This window comes from Carcharodon carcharias, chromosome 14 (assembly GCF_017639515.1).
Source record: "Carcharodon carcharias isolate sCarCar2 chromosome 14, sCarCar2.pri, whole genome shotgun sequence".
NCBI classification, from domain to species: Eukaryota; Metazoa; Chordata; class Chondrichthyes; order Lamniformes; family Lamnidae; genus Carcharodon; species Carcharodon carcharias.
The window spans coordinates 119368275-119389747 of NC_054480.1; the positions used below are offsets into that span (position 1 = coordinate 119368275).

At 41.6% G+C, this 21473-nt stretch overlaps 1 protein-coding gene across 3 annotated transcripts in view; it reads right to left on the reverse strand.

The window, feature by feature from the left end:
- The window catches only part of znf414 (zinc finger protein 414), a 30076-nt gene extending 11836 nt beyond the window's left edge, over positions 1 to 18240 (reverse strand). Inside the window, exons 1-3 of one of the 3 annotated variants that reach the window (XM_041205398.1) lie at positions 12875 to 12956; positions 9957 to 10168; positions 9765 to 9848 (exon numbers count right to left, since the gene is read on the reverse strand). Coding sequence is in view for 1 of the 3 variants with exons in the window: in XM_041205395.1 (XP_041061329.1) it covers positions 12875 to 12932 (58 nt within the window). In the remaining 2 variants the exon portion in view is untranslated. Of the gene's footprint in view, positions 1 to 9764; positions 9849 to 9956; positions 10169 to 12874; positions 13035 to 18103 lie in introns of those variants that run through there. The other 2 variants (XM_041205397.1, XM_041205395.1) reach the window with 2 other exon arrangements.
- Positions 18241 to 21473: the final 3233 nt, after the last annotated feature.

The following is a 21473-nucleotide window of genomic DNA, read 5'->3' on the forward strand; positions in this document are numbered from 1 at the left end:
AATTCCATGTTAATCTTTGCTCTGCTGAGCATCTTTATATTGCAATCACATGCAGGTACATGCAACAAATTACACACAACTTGGTTGTTCATATTATGAAACCATCTCTGCTTCTTTGAACCACGGCCTGTGCAGCATTCAGACCGCAACAGCTAAAAGACTTGAACCTCACAAGCACTGTAAACAACAATCCTACATACAAATGAGAATACCTTGAACTAACATGTTCTATTGGCGCATAACTCCTGGATTCGCTTCCAAGTTTGAAAGTTGCAAATCCCGCCAGCAAATTAGCACCAACCAATGTTAACAGAAAAATTACATTTAGCATTGAATGATAAAATTTTTCTCATTTTAAATTGAAAATGATCACACTCATAAATGCCCAGCATGGAGCATACAATGGGAGAGCAAAGTACAGCAGATGCTGGAAATCTCAAATATGAACAGAAAGTGCTAGAAATACTCAGCAGGCCAGGCCGCATCTATGGAGAGAGAAACAGAGTTAATGCTTCAGGTCCACGAAATGCTCTAATTCTGACAAAGGGTCACTGAACTCTGCTTCTCTCTGAACAGATGCTGCCAGACATGCTGAGCATTTCCAACAGTTCCTGTTTCTTATGGAGCAAAAGTTAACCCCTTTTGCCAACCCTCCAAAAAGCAATCAGACTTCTGTTGAGCTTCATTCCCCTTCAGCAAGAATTTCAAGAAAAAAATTAAGGTATGAAGAAAACATACGCATCTTGCTGAGCAAAAATATCAATTTCAAAGCAATAAATTGATCATTTAAAAAAAGTAACGAATAAAGATAATCATGAAAAAAATGCCAAACAGCAGAGCTCACTAATAAAACCTCTTTTGCCTTTTTACCTAAGAAGCAGAGCTAGAGAGAGAGATGCACTAGGCCCCAAGGCTTGGTCACCAGGTAAGGGGGAATGAACTGGGGCCGAGCTAAGGAGTAGGGTTTAACTAATGCCAACCTTGCATTTGCCTCTGGTGGAATTAATATGGAAGTTGGAGTTGGACGCAGGTTGGCTTTCAGCCTGGGTTTTCCTCCTCTTCCTGGCAGGTGTGAATACGTTTTCGGAGAGAGGTGTGTGTGTGTGTGTGGTGTGTGTTTATATAAATACACATGTGCATGCGCGTCTCCAGTTCACTCCCAGTCTCAGGGTTCTCACCCTCTCACTCAATTTCGAAGGAGGACAGAGGTCACAAAGGATTGTTCCCACCACTGGAATTACACCTCATGTTGTCAAAGCCCCAACACCACAGCCACGACCAGAGACAAAATCGCAAATACAGATCCCACCCCCAAGGCCACATGATCAGTGCATTAGGAAATGGCAGGATGTGCTGCCACAGAGCCCCAGGCCAGGCTGCAGTGAAAATAAACCGGGGACACAGAAACATGGCACACAACCTGATACCCAAACAGTCATCAATTATTGGTCGGGAACCTGCCTCATCATATTGACGAGATGGAGCTGAAAGAATTTTTCACAGGATACAGCAATGTGGTGGAACTCCATATTAACACAAAAGTAATGGCTAGAGGGACTTGGGAAGGGCCTGGCACAGGGACCAGTGTCCACACGCCATTGAGGGAGGGGTAGTCAGGAAGGGCTGGAGAAGAGCCAGAGGCAGACAGCTTTAAATCTCAAAATAGCCTAAGCCCCAGCAGCTTGTTCCAGTGAATTGAGGATTTTAAATAGAGAATTTGAGCCTGAAGAGGAATCCACTTGCATCCACTTTCACAGAGAAAAAGAGGTGGGGGGTGGTGGGTTGGGGTTTGGTGTGAGGGGTACCTGCTTCGAAACAATTGTCAGCAACCCGCTTGCACTCCAGCCAGATCTGAAGATTAAGGAAACAGCACTCCACGACGACCAGGCCCAAAGAGAAACCCACAAGGTGAGAAAGGAATCTGATGCATCCTACTACATGACAAACAAATCACTGGTCAATTAGCCTGTCAATTGGGATGGTCTATGTTCAAACTGGCTGCTTTGGATACCGACCATCCACATTGATAGGTCACTTGGCCAATGAGCCGGGCCCCCAGAGACATGCTCACCCCTCCCGGCCCTGCCAGGAAGTGCATGTCCACAGATCCTAAAGGCAGCAGGATAAGGTAGATGAGACAGTTAAGAAGGCATAAGGGATACTTCCCTTTATTAGCTAAGGCATAGTATACAAGAGCAGAGAGATTCTGTTGGAACTGTATAAAACACTAGTTAAAACACAGCTAGAGTAACCTGCGCAGTGCTCTGGGAACTTCGTCCTAGCTACAATCAAAACAATAAAACAAAACAAAAAAAAAAAGCCCTTTATCCCTCACCCCACCTTACCCCCAACACACTCTCTATGCCCCACCCATGCCAACTCTTGCCACCTTGCCCACCATGGCCTGTAAGTTCAACTTTGATTATAAACACTTGGAGCCAAAGAGATTAGCTGTTTTTTTCAAGTGGGGCTATGAATACAAATATATGTTTTATAAGGGATTAAGTACTTGAAGGGATTTAAATGTTATCAATGACAGCTTTTTTAAAAAACAGTGAAGGCTGAAATAGACACTTAGAAAATTAATTTGAAATTTAATTTTATTTCTTCTTACCATAGCTTCATGGCTCCCATACCCTCCATGCTACCCTATGTTCCTCTAGCCACACATGGTCCCTTATAGCCTCCATGCCAACCTATGCCCCTCTACCCACCCATGGTACCTCATATCCCTTGCCAACCAATGCCCCCACCCATCAGCCTTTGCCCTTACACCATCTATGCCAACTCACCTGGTATTCACCATAGGCAGACCTCAGCTGCCTCTGCGAACCACGGATGTGCAAAATACAACCCACCCCAGTTCCCCTTGCCCCCTGGCGAAAATGGTGGGTGCCGAACTCAGGGGCAGGGCTTCTGGAATCAGCGTGATTTCGGCTAAGGCGCAAAGCCCTTCTGACTTTACTAAAATTCAGGCCTGAAGTTTGCATACAGGAACTTCAATTAAGTGACAGGTTACCTTGGAGTCACTTTAGCACCAAATAGTTATTGGTTGGTCATTGTCAACTCAAGTGTGGGTTGGCAGTGGAGTACTAAAGGCAATGGTATTACATAATCAAGGATTAATCATTAAATAAATGGCCCAGGAACAATGAAATTATTAGCCACCAGATCATAGAATCTTCAACACAGGTGGCCACTGGGTCCATCACACTTGTGCTGGCTCATAACTTACAGCTACACTCTTTCCCTTTTCTAATACCCTTAAAATAATTATTTATTCACTTCTCTTAAAAGCTATTGTGGATTCTGCCGCCCCTGTTAAGCTGTTCCATGTCCAAAAATTCCTCTTTAAAAAGTGTAATTTTTCTAACCTTCCTCTACATTCTTTTGATTGTAATTTTTAAAACTTCTTCAGTTATCAACTGGCCAGCCACTGAAAATAAGCTTTTTCCCCACTATCTAAACTTCTCAACTTTGAATTCCCGACTATATTCTCAACTTTCTCTGTACTAATTTATAAAGGAAACAAAACATAATGGAATATAAACAGATCATATGGGTAAACTGCAGAGCAACAAATATTTATGTCCAGTATGGGTCATTACTCTTACGAACTAAACACAGAGGGGAAATAAAAGAGAAGGACAGATGGATGACATGCTTTATACCAGAAAGCGATGAGGAGGCATCAAGGGAATTTTATCCTGGGGTAGAAGGAAGACAACAACAAGGAAATGTTGATTGAAAGGAAAGACACTCCCAAGTTCTTCAACTTCTGAAGGCAATTAGCTGATCAAGTTATGGAAACTGTTAAAATTAACTCAATTTTTGGCCTACACGGGAGGAAACCTTAGCCTGAATAGACTGATATTTAACTTAACGGTTGAAGAAAACGAGAAGAAGGACCCTCCTGTTTAACTGGAGCAGTCTTGCAGGCTTGGATTGGAGATGAAAATCGAAAAACTGTCTTGTACACCAACTTAAATAACTGACCAAATGTTTTACCCCCTCCATGTTCTTTAACAGGTTGAGGTCTCATGGTGCAGTAGGTAAAGTACCTGCCTCCGAGTTAGAAGCTCCAGTTCAAGTCCTACTTCAGGACTTGACGGCCAAGGAAGGTGCGCTCATAGCTCAGTCAAACAAGGTGAGTATGAACCTACAAATCCTTCTATCACACACCAATGACAGGTGGTAAGAGTGCGAGAGGTTCCTGGTCAGCCATGTGATGGAAAGAAAAGGAGGGTCCATCACTACCTATAGCTCCAGGCTACACAACATGCATATAAAGAAGTGTATGTTGCTTGGGAGGGAATGGGTGATGTGGTTAGCTCAGTTGGCTGAACAGATCAGATTGGTGCCAACAGGATGGGGTTTAGTCCCCATTCTGGCTGGGGTGGATTCGGGACCTGCCTCCTTGATGTACTTGTGGTGGAGATCACGTTGCTGTGGGTTGAACCTGTCTTCAGGCTGAGAACTTAAGAAGAAAAATATTCTTTACCAGCTTTGAACTTATCCATCATCACATAATGCTGATTATCATTACAGGAGCCCATAACTGGCCAGAAAATATTGCAATTAAGCACCATGTCCTGAATCAAATTTGAAAAGGCTGATGCAAATTGTATCTTCTAGATTTGCACGTGTGTGTGTTTTAAAAAAAAGCCTTAGAACTCCAAGAAAATGGAGACAAAAAGACTGGTTTAATCCCACAGCAGACTCCTGTATGGTATATAGTTTGCTTGATTGAGTTAATTTAAAAAGTAATTATTGAGTAAGCATACATCAGATTTTCAGACAATGGAAGAAGATGGTCAAAAGTAAAAAAAAATGTGGCCACAATTTACATGAATGCTCAGAAACTATGAATGTTCATATTAAGATTACAAAGACTGAAAATGGCCTAGGGCTCAGTATAGTTGAATTTTCTACTTCCTAGTCTTATCCGCCCCCTGCTGTAATGTTACCTATACTACAAAGAAGCATCTAAGGCAGTTTTTCTTTTTAACAAAATAATCAATGCAGTTATTCAATTTAACTTACGCCCTTCATGTAGGAGAGAAAAAAAAATATTGGTAAAAGCCAAAAAGGGTTCACTCTCATTCTTAAGCTTTTTAAAACTTATTTTCTTCTTTATTTCCCCAATTCCAAATTGCACCATGAAAAAAATAGGAGAGTCAGTTCTTCCTAAGCTTCCACCAGTGGCATTTCTATAGCATGTCATTAGAAGATGCAGGCAGCTATAAACTAACATATCATTTATTCAAAATGGAGCAGGTAGGTGAATTTTATTCAGTACAAGAGATTTAACTTGTGAATTCACAAATTTTATTATACTACATCATGTATAACCAAAATAATGGCTCTTGCCTGGGTTCTCTCTCTCAATGAAGTTAGTCTCAAAGCAGATGCTCATTTCTTACTTGTTGAAGCCCCACCAACACAAGAGTAATTGACAGCACTTCCTAAGTCTAACTGGTTGAGGCAGGGCTCGTCCAATATAAACCAGTAATTGGAACACCTAATCACACAGCTTTCCATCAAAAGGATGATAAAGAATCAGTGGCCTTCACAGGCCTATCTCTTCATCTTGAACTCAAAAGAGTCAATATCCTAGACGAGGTCCAATTCCCTGGTCTGTACCAGAGAACCTGAAAAAACTCATGACAATAGATCAAAACAACAGAAGACATTAAACAGACTATTTCCTTTGTCTGGCTGTTATTTTTAGTCAAGTTTATACGATGTTTTGGAACCAAATGGGATTATTGAATAAATGTAAACAATCAATGTATTCAACTACTTTTCACCAGGAAGGCCAGCTACTCGTTTACATCTACATAGCCCATACAGACAAATCTTCAAGGTTTAGCTACTAACTCCCTGTCCAATTGTGTGGACCCAGGTTTTCATCCCCTCAGGTGAGAATTCAAATCAATAATCTAATAGCCAAAAATATAAACTTTCCACCCACAGAAAGCATGCAAAATTAAACTACTTTTAAAGTCACTCAGCCAAACTGGTGAGGTGCCCAAACAAACCCCAAATTAGGCCAAGGCTTTGCCATTAACTGTGATCACAGTTACCAGCCTATACATGTTTGTGTTTTTTAATAAATAACTTGTTCATGGGATTTGGGTGTCACTGGCAAACCCAGCCCATTCTTCATTGCCCTTGAGAAGTTGATGGCACCTTCTTGAAGTGCTGCAGTCCACATGTGTAGGTACACCCACAGTCCTGTTTGGGAGCGAGTTCCAGAATTTTTGACCCAATGACAGTGAAGAAACAACAATACAGTTCCAAGTCAGGATGGTGTGTAACTTGGAGGGGAACTTGTAGGTGGTGGTGTTCCCATGCATCTGTTGTCCTTGTCTTTTTGTGTGGGAGAGATTGTGAATTTGGAAGATGTTGTCGAAGGAGCCTTGGTGAGTTGCTGCACTATACCTTGTAGATGGTACACATGCTGCCAAGGTGTACCAGAGATGGAGGGAGTGAACATTTAAGGTGCTGGGTGGGGTAACAAATCAAATGGGCTGCTTTGCCCTGGATGCTGTCAAGCTTTGAGTGTTGCTGGAGTTACACTCATCCTGGCAAGTGAGGAGTATTCCATCACACTCCTGACTTGAGCCTTGTAGGTGGTAGACAGGCTTGAGAGTCAGGAGGCAAGTCAGAAACCCCGGACTCTGACCTGCTCTTGTAACTTCGGCATTTATGTGACTCGTCTATTTAAGCTTCTGGTCAATGGGGTAACCTCCAGGATGTTGATGTTGGAGGATTCAATGATAATAATGCCATTGAATGTCAAGGAAGGGATGATTAGATTCTCTCTTGTTGGAGATTGTCATTGCCTGGCACTTGTGTGGCGTGAACGTTACTCGCCACTTTGTCAGTCCAAGCCTGAATGTTATCCAAGTCTTGCTGCATAGACTGATTCATTTGTCTTTTCGGCCTCACAAATCACCCAAATACAGACCATAACAAGGAAAGGTCACCATGCCATAAATGTTTAGGTAGACTAAGTTGTCAGAAATATGACCTGCATTAGTTGGAAGTCCAGATAAAAAGGTGATGGCTCGAGGCACCAAAACTGCTCTTTGTAGGTATAGTAATGCTCCAATTAGAAATCCCCATACAGCAGCAGAGTGCGATACAAATGAGGCTCATATGATAATCTAAGTTACTTCTTAGCACACAGTCAGGATAATGAAGTAATGATTATGTTGTTAAGACCACAAAAGGATTCAAAATTAGTTGGGGAAAGCTGCAACTACCAACCGTGTTGGTAACTGGTGGATAGTCAGAACAATCTCTGGATATGGAGGCTAGCTGCAAAATAAGGACTTCTCTTGATGAATAAGCAGTCACACACCACAGTGGTAGGATGTTTAAGGTTGGGTGTGGTAAAGGGTGGTGCCTCTACGTCATTCAAAACCCCCATAAACCTACTTTACAGCACCCAGTGACATGATGAGCAAGGGACATCATTCCATAAGTGTCACCACAACAAATCCTTCAATGGTGGATAAGCTGATGGCTACGAAGGTGGATGTAAAGTTGCAGCAGGGCCTTGTCCTGATCTTTGCAACCAGACAATGCCCTACCAAGACAGTGTGGGGCCTGCTGTGCAACAGGTTTCCCTCTCTAAAAATCACCATGCACAGATCCTTCTGCAGATGGTAGCATTCATCTAGCCTTTTGGCGACCAGCTCATGGGGCAGGACTGAGATATATGGGAGCTTCTAGTCACAACCTGACACAAAGATGATACTTAACAATTAATCGCTCCACTCTTAATCAAGGCAGAAGTGCAGTTCAGAGTTTCTAACTGGGCCTGAGGAGCCCTCTTCAAGATTGGCTCTACACACCCCAATGAAGGAATGGGCTAGAAAAGGTGCCCCAAAAACAACATAGCCTCCAAATGCAGCTGGAAAACTGCAACCAGCAGATCACTCATCAGTGGTCAAGACTTACTAAAACAATCAAGCTAGGATCTCAGAATATCAGATCATTACTGGATAACTCAGAAAGACCCAAGAGATGACCAATGACATTAGTTTGCAAGCTCTGATCCTTGGACATTGATAAAGCTGCCCTTGGTGAGATGCTTGGAGCAAATGAGGGACAAATCAAAGAACATGGAGGCACCTTTTTTTTAATTCTTTCATGGGATGTGGACATTGCTGGCGAGATCAGCATCTGTTGCCCATCCCTAATTGCGCTTGAATTGAGTGACTTGCTTGGCCATTGCAAAGGGCAGTTAAGAATCAATCACATTCCTGTGTGTTTGTAGTCACATGTAGGCCAGACCAGGCAAGGATGGCAGATTTCCTTCTGGAAAGGACACTCACAGACCAGGCGGGATTTTACAATAATCGATGATAGTTGTCATGGTCACCATTACTGAGGCTAGCTTTATATTCCAGATTTACTAATTGATTTTAAATTCCACCAGCTGCCATGGTGGGATTTGAACCCATGCCCCCATTAGCCTGGGCCTCTGGATTACTTGTCCATTATCACTATGCCACCGTCTCCCCCTTCTTCTGGAAGGAGAAATCTCGAAAAGAACTCAGAGGTTACAGAGTAGGCTTTGCCATGAGAAACAAGCTGATTCAAAATTATCGCTGTTTGCCATCAAAGAAATTGGCAGGCGCATCAAGCAAGGGAGCCTATGAGGCTGCAGGTTCATAGAAGAGAAGTAGGTTGACATGGTGCATGGGAAAAGATTAGAACAAAGGTTAGGAACTGAAGACTACTAATAATAATTACATCCTGCCACTGATCAACTTTGTTCCTCTCGTCCCCAAGGGTACCACACATTGATTATTCTGAAGCCAAGTTGCTATCTTTTAGCCCCCTCCTAATATTTATTATCTTGCAAGGTGCAACCAGCAAAATACATTTGCCATAAAAATTAAGGGGGGCAAAAACTATTTATTTAGTGGAGAGAGAAACAGTTTTAATGTTTCAGGTTAATAACCTCTTATCAAAACTGGGAAATGTTAAGGGAGTGATGGTGGGAAAAAGAATACAAGAGAATGCCTGTGATAGGGTGGAAGACAAAGGAGATTAAATGGCAAAAGAGTTGGCAGTGCAAGGCCAAAGGAAATGTTAATATGACAAGTAAAGATGTGTCTAGAGGAGGTGTTATTGTTGAAACGTTAGCTCTGTTTCTCACCCGATAGGTGCTGCCTGACCTGCTGAGTATTTCCAGCGTTTTTGGTTTTTATTTCATACTTCCAGCATCCACAGTATTTTGCTTTCCTATTTCTTCAGTGCCATATGTAGAAAACGTCTGCTCTAAGCCCCATGCCTCAACTCTCGTGTTTACCCTACACTCTAATTGCTTTGGCTTGGTGTTTAGAGTAGGACAAGTGAGTACAGTGGTAGGTGCTGTTGGATACTGCAATAGTGTTGTGATGGTTGTGCCCTTGGAACTGAATGGATGAAAGTGCAGGTACCCTATGCTGCTGCCTTAAGAGACCCTTTTTCATGTATGCCCACAGAACTCAGCTGGATGGCCAGCAATATCTGCAAAGTAGTCCTTAGAGAGACCCTAGCAGCCATTTGCTCCAAATTGCCAATCTGGCAGAAACAGATTCCTGTGGGTGGATGCTAGGTCACAGATGGTGCCAAGCACAGCAGCCACCTGTCACGGGCTAACAGCCTGGCAGATTCATCCTTCTGCTCTTCCTCTTTGGGAGTGAATCACCCAGTGTACGTTCCTCAAGCTCAATACTTAAATCTCTGGAATGTCACCAAACCTGTTGTCAGGGCAGGGAAATGTTGCCACAACCTCCTGTAAAATGCCACAGTCCTCACTCTGGCCTCTTCATCTTGGAAAGAAGCTACAAGAAGAGAATAACAACAGCAAAGATGATTTACGATGCACCTGCATGACAATGCCAACAGGAATGAAACAACGACAAGATAAGAAAAAGCTGTGCATTGCTCACCTGGTTTGCTAGTGTAGCCTCTGTTGCATGGGTTAAGCAACTAAGCTTAGGAAGGGCAACAATCAATAAAGAGTTCCAACTGGGCAATGTCACCTCGTCTCCAAACTTTCCCTCACCAATCATCTCCATAGATTTTCTGCTGAAAATGTCCAGGTTATCTCCTCATTTTTGATTGAGTGGACCACTCTTCTGGTACCTGTGGACCATCATGCCTGTGAGTAGAATGTGTCTAAGATTTTAACAATGACCCAAGCACCTAAAATGGCAGTTCAGTGCAAAGATCATCTCGCACTATAACAACGCTTTGAAAGTTAAATTGGCATTTACTCTTTGGAAACTTCATGGCGCAACATTTTTGCTACAATCCCCACTCCAGCTGTGCCTCACAGTTTCTGTTGCAGCAAGGAGTATCGTGAGGAGATGCAATGAACAATTATCTCAGAAATGAAAGTTACATAGAGGCCAGGCCACCAAGGGATGAAGAGTCAGCAGATACACAAGAGGTTGGTACATTTATCTTCGCATTTCTACTGATGCCAGTGAAATTTGAACAGTTATTCCCAATCATGAGGAATCGAGGCACTGCCATTCACTTGCTCCTCCTCTTCCAATCATGCACTTTGCACCTCCACTTTAAAAGGTAGGTGGCTTCAGTACCGGAGTGTTATCCTGCTTTGCTGCACCTTCAAGTGTAAGATTTAAAAGGAGTCAACAGTAAATGCAACAGCTTGTCCACTGTTCTCATGGTTTCCCAGGCAAAATGTGTGCTTTCTGATGCTGCCACGCTCCTTCCCAGTAAACGGTGAAAAACATTACAGGGCTTCCTTTTGTCAGTGAGAAGCAGCTCAAAGACCATTCAATCTGAAAAATGCCTTGCTGGCTTGGCCCAGTGCACACTATCCATGTGCAATAAGAGGAAGCAGTGCCTTCGTAAATTTGGTATGGGCAGCTCTCCCTGCTGCTGGCACTAAATGCGTTACTTTTGTTAACACTGATGGTTGGTTGACAGTAATAGCAGGCTGGAGTATAACGCAAAAACAATGCTGCAACACAGGTTAATAGATGTGTAGCTGACCCATAACCTATACTCCTTTATTCTAAAATGGGGAGCCCACATTTCTGAATATGCCAATTGCAGCCTACATTTATACAGCCACTGCAGAACAAACTGAAATCCTTTGATGATGAAATTCAATTAACTCAGCCTCCTTGTTGTGCATCTCTTTTCTCCTGAAGGTTAAGCTTCCACAGAAATGAATCTATGTGTTAGCTTATTTAAATGCCCTTTCTTCATTTCTGAACACAGACTGGGTGTTGATTAGGTAACATCACAGCTAGGTCTGGTCCCATCCTCAACTCATATCCATGTTACTCTTATGTTCATGATTGACCCCAGTTTCGATAGGCTGACACGAGACATGGATCTGCCAAGTCACATATTTCTTTTCTGCTAGGCATAGCATAGCCCAGAGCTAACATTTAACTCTAAACCACAGTAAGTTAATGGAGAATGCATGGAGATGCCCACAATATTCTCCGTTAACCTCGAAGTGGGTAAATACCACTAGAGTGTACAGCTAATAACACTTACCCATGTCTTACCCAGACTTATTAAAGAAACACAAAGGCAATAATGATAGCAATGTGCTGACAATGAAATCAAACTTGGTCTAATACAAATAAGTGCCTGTAATTCTTAAACTTTCTCTCAGTAAATTCTTAATGGAAGGTAGATCTTTTTTAACTCATCTATGGATGCACACAGCACCAGAAATGCCAGCACTTATTTTATGAATTAGCAACTCTAGTACAAGATTTGTGCAATGGGACTAGATACTGTGAACAAAAGTAAAGTCAGCACATACTGCACAAATGTTCCACCCATTAAAACTAACACACGAGTTCAAGCCCAAACTTGTACATCAGCACTATTTCTTCTAGAATTCCTACTGATCCATTCAAGTGTTAAGGCTAAATGATGATTTCCTGGATTATTTTCATCTCATGTTTCAGCAATCTTTTTAAGGTTTAAAAACAGTATTGAGCAGACATATTTCAAAGGAAGCCATGTGTTAATGGTCTGGGAAAATTAGTCCTTTTACAATGGAGTGGTACTGTGAAAGGCTTTAATGTTTCTGGGAAGCACAGGGCCAGAAAGGGTAGCGAAGCTTTGAATGGGGAAGTTCAGTCTAGGAATCAAGGGGCACATCACATGGAAGAGATGAATTTTGCATTGAATTTTACAGAAGAATGCTGAAACTAGTATAAAACATGTACAAGGCATTGGAAAGGTCAAATAACCTTTCGAGTATTGGGTGTAGTTCTCAGCTTTCCATTATTGAAAGACGCTATGCAAAACAGGGAGGATTCATTTGAATTATATTAGGTGAGAAGTTATAGCTAATGAGGATGATAGTTTTTCTCCCATCACTCCCCATCTAGATTAATGGGTTGGGTGGAAAGTAAGAGATTTTCTAGAGTACCAAAAAGCTTTGAGAAGGTAAATAGCGCAAAACTGTTTCAACTGATTTGCAAATTGGTAACAAGGTGGTATAGATTAAGAATTCTCGCTAGAAGAAACAAGGGGGAAGTTAGGAGAATTTTTCTCTCCTACAGGAGGTTACTACAACATGGAATGCTGTTAGGGAATGACTAAAATTCCTTAAAAAGGGAATTGGATTAGCGTTTGAAAGAATAAAGGAACTAGGTGACAAGTAGTTGACTCCACTTAAACAAAAAAAAACACAAAGACACATGCACACCACCCTATGGGTCAAATGGCCTGTGATGCCTGAAACTACTCAATTACTGGACAAAATAGTACTTCAACAAAATTGCAATCAGAAGCATTCAAACAGACAAAATGACACTGAATAGTTAAAGAAAGGCTTGTTGTAATCCTGTTCAGTGTTTCATACCCTCCAATGATTGGGTGGTGGCTACCACGCCCTTTTCTGGCTCCGTTCTGAGAAACATGTTTGTGCCGGGACTGGATCTGAGCTCATAATAAGACAAACCTCACACGGGGAAGATGCGACACCAGACTCCAGAAGAAACAACTTTCTCTGGTGGCTCTGTCTAGAGAGGAAACAGAAGTTTTAATGAAACAGTTTAAATATACATAGGTACCTTCAATGCTTAATTTATGTCAGTATATCCCCTGTGATGCTGCAAATAGAGTCCAGACTTGATGTGGTCTTCAAGTGAAGCAGGATAAAAGCATGTGGGATCATCAGACCAGGGCACACAAACACATATCAGTATCCATTTTAAAATCTCACACTCAGTTCTGAATTTTATATTTTCATCATAAATTTCCATGTCTACATTTATGCTGGAAACTGTTTCTGTAAACTTATCAAACCGCAATTACACTCTCCTGTCTTCAACTGAAAGCTGCAGTAGGTGGGGTATTTGCGAGCAAGGTCATTGGTGAGTTACTAACAAAGTCTATGTACAGGCTGGCCACAATTTAATCGAACAGGAGAACAGGCTCAAGGGGTCGAATGGCCTTCCTACTGTAGTCAGATCAAATCTTTGTATATCAAGCTTGTGTCAGGAGTTATGAAGTGTGTTGAAAAGCTGCTATAAATCTCCTTAGATTGGGCTACAGTGGAATCTCAATTATCTATCCATCACAATGCAAATGTTGGAAATTATTAGCTAGAATCCCCAAAATAACACAACAGATTGCTGTTGTGAATTTAACAAGAAGTCCCAATTCCCACTGATTTCCTGTTATGCAGAATATTTTGAGAATGCATACATAACATTGCAAACAATTGAGGTCCCATTATATACTGAAACATGGAACACTGCCAGGGATTAGTCAACTCACACACACAAAACATAAGAAATAGGAGCAGGAGTAGACCACATGGTCCATCAAGCCTGTTTCGCCATTCAATACAATCATGTCTGATCTTGGACTTCAACTCCATTTTCCCGCCCACTCCCCATATCCCTTAATTCCCTGAGACACCAAAAATCTGTCTATCTCAGCCTTAAATGTATTCAATAATGGAGCATGCACAACACTCTAGGGTGGAGAATTCCAAAGATTTACAATCCTTTGGGTGAAGACATTTCTCCTCATCTCAGTCCTAAATAGTCAGCCCCTTATCCTGGTTGTGTTCCCATGATTTAGATTCCCTGACCAATGGAAACCATCTCTCAACATCTATCCTATCAAGCCTCTTCAGAATTTTGTAGGTTTCCATGTGATCACCTCTCATTCTTCTAAATGCCAGGAAAAATAAGCCCAATTTACTCAGCCTTTCATCACAGGACAGTCTTCTCATCAATTTAGTGAATCTTCATTGTACCATCTCCAATGTGAGGATATCCTTTCTTAAGTGTGGAGACCAAAACTGCTCACAGAACTCCACATGCAGTCTCACCAAAATCCTGTACAACTTTAGGAGGACTTCTTTATTTTTGTACTCCAATCCCCTGGCAATAAAATCCAACGTGTCATTTACTCTTCTAATTGTTTGCTGCACCTGCATGTTAACTTTCTGAGCTCCTTGTATCAGCACACCCAAGTCTCTTTGAACACCAACACTTACAAGTTTCTCCCCTCTTAAAAAATATTCTGCTTTTTATTCATACAACCAAAGTGATTAACTTCACATTTTCCTATATTATAATCCATCTGCCATTTTGTTGCCCACTCAGTAAGTCTATATCTCTTTGCAGCCTCACTGTGTCCTCCCCACAGCTTACCTTTCCACCTAGTTTGGTATCATCTACAAATTTAGATACATGGCTCTCTGTCTCTTCATCTAAGTCATTAATATAAGTTGCAAATAGTTGAGGCCCCAGCACTGACCCTTGTAGCAGTCCATTATTCACTGCCTGCCAACTTGAAAAAGCCCTGTTTATACCCACTCTGTTTTCTATCCATTAACCAATCCTCTATCCATGTTAATATATTACCCCCAATTTTGCCTATTAACCTTTTGTGTGGCACCTTATCGTTTGCCTTTGGAAATCCAGGTATACTACATCTACTAGTTCCCCTTCTACCCTACTAGCTGCATCCACAAAACGCTAATAAACTTGTCACACGGGATTCCCCTTTCATAAAACCATGCTGACTTGTTCAAATCATACTATGCTTTTCTAAGTGCCTTGTTAAGATTCCTTAATAATAGATTCCAGGACTTTTCCAAGAACTGCTGATTGGCCAGCTGGCCTGTATTTCACTGTTTTCTCTCTCCCTCCTTTCTTGAAAAAAGTGACGCTTGCCAACTTCCAATCTAGTGGGACCATTTCTGAATCTAAGAAATTTTGGAAAATCATTGCTAGCACAGCCACTATCTCTGCAGCGATCTCTTTTAGAACCATACGGTATAGGCCATCAGGTCCCAGGGATTTGTCAGATTTTAGTCCCTTATATTTCTCCAATATTTAATCCCTGCTGATATTAACTTCCCTAATTTCTTCACTCTTTTTAGCCCCTGGGTTACTGTCTATTTCTGGTACGGAAGTTGTGTCTTCTACCGTGAAGGCAGACATGAATATTTGTTCAAAGCCTCTGCCATTTCCTCATTCCCCATGATAATTTTTCCTGTCTCTGCTTCTGAGACCCAACGTTTACTCTCTTTTTATAAAAGCTCTTACAATCTGTTTTTAAATTTCTGGCTAGTTTACTTTCATGTTCTATTTTGTCTCTTTTTATCAACTTTTTGCTGGTTTCTAAAGCACTCCCAATCCTCAGACTTGCTACTGTTCTTTGCAACATTGTAAGCTTCGTCCTTTAATCTAATACTATCCTTATCTTCCTAAGCAAATGATAGATGGGTCCTTCTTGTTGAGTTTTTGTTCTTCAATGGAATGTATATGGAATATACAGAAAAACATTCAAGTAGGGGTTTTTATCCAACACATACCAAGCTACTAGATAACGGTCAAGCTGAAATCTTTGCAATCTTTCCCTTCCTTGGCTGGGGTGTTAACCAATTCTAGTGCACTTTACATCTTGACCGAGAACAACTAATTCAAGCCACACAAGAAAGGGCTGCAGGACTTGGCAGCACTAGGGAAGTGGTGTTCCTGGGGTTTAGGAGATATGGTTGGTGTTCTTTAGTCTGCTATCGATGAATGGATTATGGGGTTAGGTAGCACAAGAAATATGTAATGGAATGTGGGTACAACTCGCTGGGGAAAATCTTGGAATATAACAGCATGTGGGCAGAGGGAGTTTTAGGATCTGGCAAGGCTGGGATGGGCGGTCCTGAAGTCTGACAGCACTAGGAGGAATAATTTCATCTCCTCAAATTTACCTGTTAGTTTCTGAGACCGGGATCTAGCCCATGCCCATTCATAAGCTAGTTTTCAGCACTTTTAACACATTTTCCCATTCTAATTATGAATACAAATGGAAAACACAGTATTAGACTGCCGAAAAACACCCTGGTGCTAGGTGCATACACAATCTAATGCCCAGTAACAGGCTTAAGAAAATTCTCATAGCTCAGGACAAAAGTGATAGCGAGTTGAGATGACCCAGGAATGAGTTACAACAGGCAAGGATAATTTGCGCCAGGTAGAATTGATTTAATCGATATACAGAAAGACTGCAAGTAGGCCAAACCAGAAACACAAACCATTGCCTCATCGTCAACCTCAAGCCCGAGGCCTAGAGTCTCCAGCCTGCAGCCTCATATGTGTGGTTCCCAATCTTGATCGATTGATACTATTTTGATGGTAATCAAATGGCTTGTGTTTTGACTAAATATTTTAAAAATGGCTCTTCTTGTTATTAAGGCTGTCAACCCCTACCCTTGGTCCCTGACAGAGGTTAAGCTTCACTTTATCGATGCATTCCTGACAGGATTTGGGAATCCTGTGAATAGAATTTTTGCAAATTCGTTACTTTGTTATAAATTGTATCTTGTGTTCAGGAAATAGAATTTCAGTTTTTTAAATCATTGCTTTAAGTTCACTTCTGATTTGCTGCTCTTTAACAAACCAAAAGATGAGGCAAAGTATAATTCTATTTTTTGATAGTCCTAGAATATTACAATCCCACAAAGTCTGCCCTGGTATTTTTCTCCACTTGAGCCAGTGTAATCCCATCCTCTTGCTCACTCTATACCTTCAACAATCCTTTTTAACAAACAACTATAGGCACCATAACTAATATATTGCACATTGCATATCAACCGCACTATAAAACAGCATATCCTCTGACTGAATGACCATAAGCGACGCTACAGAAGGTGACATATACAAACAGAAAGAAACCCAATCATTTTATGCCATGATTGATTATAAAGTAGGGAAGCTTGCAGACAAGCCTTAAACATTAAATTTACAAATACCTGGTCTGCAAACTTCTGAAGTGGAAGCAAACTTTCACTGGCCTAGAGCCTCATGTCCAGGAGCCCTAATCAAGACTCACTACAATGCAAAATGACTGGTAAAAACCACTGGATAATTTGAGTCAAAGTATGTTTTAATATGATTTGCTTTATTAATAATGTAGTATGTAAATATTCTACAGGCCTCGTCCTTCATGGCACTGGGGTGCAAGACTAGTCAGCCTCCAGGTTTGGCAATCTGCCTCTGACCATATGCTCCAGATTTCAAACTAACTATGAGAAATGTCAAAAGACCACGAATCTGTTTTTTGGAGTGCAATACCTACAAATGCGGAGCTATATTACATCCTACTTAGAGGAGCTTATTGGTCTTTTCATTGAGGGTTTTATTAATCAAAACAAAAGTTCAGCTTATCTTCATTAACGTATACCAGAAAAAATCAAACAACTACTGACACTTATTGGTGAAAGGCAGTTCAATGATCACTTCGAAATTTTGACAGAGACACTGATCAAATCTCCACAATTCTAGGATGATGGTCAAGGATTACTGTAAATCCCAGGGTTACTGTAAATCCCAGTGTATCGAATGGAGGAATTCCTACAATTTTAAGGGCATTTAGTGATTGGAAAGGTGAATTTTCCGTCAGCGCGCGGGAAAGCTTTGATCAGTTTCACAGGAATTGTAAACAAAACAGCTCCGCGGCTGTGCTGCCTCTAAATAAAAAGGGGCAAGATCCATATCCGACCTCGGGACACAGCTCAACACCAACACTGCAACCTTCAGGAACCCTGCTCCACCACAAACAGCTCACTCACCAGCAATCCTGAGCGGAATTCCAGCAGCCAGCCTGCTGGGCGCTACCCAGTTCCGAAGGAATGTTGGATACTGTCACAAGATGACGTTCGCAACACAATCCGGCTACATTGTAGCCATTTTAAAACATTGTCTCAAACATCGCGAGACTCTGCGTTCGAGGTGGGGCAGCCACACAAGTTTAAAGGCTTCCTGTGTCCGGGAGTCACTCCCAGTGCAATTAAATCTGCACTCAATTTAAAAAAGTGTGTATCCAGTGCAATACAATCTGCATCCAATGTGGAATACAGTCCGTACTCAGTGCAATACAGTGTAAAATGCAGCGTTTACCCAGTGCACTGGGTACGCTCTGTAGTTCACATTGGGTGCAGATTGTATTGCACTGGGTACACACTTTTTTAAATTGAGTGCAGATTTAATTGCACTGGGTACACACTATTTTATATTTGGTGCAGATTGTATTGCACTGGGTATGCACTGTATTTTACATTGGGTGTAGATTGTATTGCACTGGGTGAGCACTGTATTCCATATTGGGTGCAGATTGTGTTGCACTGGGTACGGATTGTATTGCACTGGGTACACATAGTATTTTACATTGGATGTAGTTTGTATTGCACTGGGTACGCACTGTATTTGTACATTGTGTGTAGGTTGTATTGCACTGGGTATGCACTGTATTTCACATTGGGTGCAGATTGTATTGCACTGGGTACACACTATTTGTACATTGTGTGTAGGTTGTATTGCATTGGGTATGCACTGTATTTTACATTTTATTGCACTGGGTACACACTATTTGTACATTGTGTGTAGGTTGTATTGCACTGGATATGTACTGTATGTTACATTGGGTGCAGATTATATTGCACTAGATATACACTGTATTTTACATTGTATTGCACCCTATGTAAAATACAGTCCGTACCCAGTGCAATATAATCTACACCAAATGCAAAATACCCAAAGCAATATAACGTGTCCAATGCCATGCCCACTTGGTTATGTCCAGAATTTCTAGAAAAATGAACACTTTACTTTTAAAAAGCAACATGGAGAATGGACAATCTATATTATAATGCAATAAAGTCAAAGGCGGTCAGGTGATTTCATTCTTTGTCTGCAAATATCCACGAAACTTCCCAAGGCTGGAAGCAGCTCGCTTGTCTTGTCAGGACAACAAATGTAAACAACCTTTTGGAACACTCCTGAGAAGATATTAAAAATGCAATGGATTTCTCCTGTAGGCTTGGTGCTACTATTGTCTAAATGCCAACAGAGATTGATGCACAATGACCACACAGACGTAGTGGTTGCTGAATGAAACTCCACAAAAACACACTCTATCACAAGGAAATGCAAATAGCTGAGATTCAAACCCCATTGTATATCAAAGTTAATGTTGTCAGGGACCATTGTGTGGACCATAAGAAACTGATTCTATGGTCACACCGGTGAAACAAGCTTGCAATTAGAAACATTTACTAACACATCTTGGGCAGCAGCCTCAAGTCAGTCAGTCTTGGAGTTAAAAAGATCACAAAGGGAAGAGGTCCCACCCAGCAAAAAAGGACCCTACCTAGAATCCCCAAAAAGGCAGAGAGGCAGGGCTATCCTTTTACCTACTGATTTGCAGAACCAAGCCTGATCTTCATTACAGGGGCTGAACTTCATTTTAACTGGAGCAAGGAGTAGTCCACTTTGAATTCACCGCCAGAATCTTCTAACTCTATTTTCTTCAGTGAACCAAAATGAAATCATCAGGCAACAGCTGCAACATTTCCAGCTTTCATCTTGAAAAAGCAAGCGTAATAGTGACTTTTTGGACATTTCTGTGCATGATACCTTTTTTGTAATCACATTTTCTTGTACGTGTGTGCCTTGTGTGAATGTGTGAGTTGGTGCTGTTGGTTGTTGGAAAATAAACATTTATTTTTTTCTTTTTTAAAACTTATGTTACGACCAGCTGAGGATCAGTCAAACGGCTCCCCTCTTGTCCCTCTCCTTGTCTGATCGCAACAGCTTTTTTGTTTGAACAGGATATGCAACCACACGCATATGCGCACACACACTCGAAGTATTGGTTAAATTAGGGCCCATAAAAAAAGCAAAAGAGTATGCAGACTGTCGCTTGATGAATTGGATGGCTTCAGGCTGGATATGATGCGATAAATGATTCCAATTTAAAGATGTAGACCACTGAGTTGATTGCTCTTTGGGAGATGGTAGTGCTGCTTTGAATTCTTTTAAGAAATCCCTGTCTGCAGCAGGGTGTCCCTGCATGATCACAGTCAGTAAACCAGGTGTGTTGGAGATAAAAAGGAGGCAGGAAGGACCCCATGTTGGTCTTCTCCCTGAGCTTCTTGTCCGCGGCTCTGCTGAGTAAATGTGCTTAAAACATACAAAGGATTGACTTGCACCTCATCTTCTGACTAGGCACTTTACAGCCTTCCGGACTGAATATTGAGTTCAACAATTTTAGATCATGAACTCTGCTCCATCCCCACCCCCTTTCCGACCCCCCCCTTTTTTTCCCAATAATTTATATAGATTTTTCTTTTTCCACCTATTTCCATTATTTTTAAATGTATTTCTATCCATTGTTTTATCTCTACCTTTTAGCCTTCTTCGATTCCTTCACCCCACCCCACCCCCACTAAGGCTATCTGTACCTTGCTTGTCCTGCTTTCTGTCCTTAATTAGTACATTGCTTTAGGTAATATCACCACATTCAACAAATCTTTGTCCTTTTGTCTGTGACATCTTTTGGTTATCTCCACCTATCACTGGCCCTCTATCCAGCTCTACTTGTTCCACCCCACCACCCCCCTTAAACCAGCTTATATTTCACCTCTCTTCTATTTTTACTTGGTTCTGTTGAAGAGTCATTCGGACTCGAAACGTTAACTGTGTTCCTCTCCGCAGATGCTGCCAGGCCTGCTGAGTTTTTCCAGGTATTTTTGTTTTTGTCAAAGGATTGACTTGTCATGTGACCACCCTTCTCCAACTGCCGGGGGGATTAAAAAAAAGACATTATCCATTTATTCCAAAGGTGACTTGATTAGCACATGTCTGGAAGAGAGCTTAGCCAAAGTCCCATTGTCCAAGGGATCAGTTTTAATGGCCCATTTCCAACAATTGAATACCATCTATGATTGCCATAGATGCCTTGCTAATGAGACAGGTGATGTGAGTTCCTCACACTCTCCTGAACTCACTGGCCGGAGTTTTCCAGCCCCCTCATGGTGGGTTTCCCCACAGCGGGGCTGGTGAGCCAATGAAATCTCTGTTCACATCAGCGGGACCCGAAGATCCCACCAGCGTGAGAGGCTGGGAAATTCCGGCCATTATCTTTGACAGGTTTTACCGACC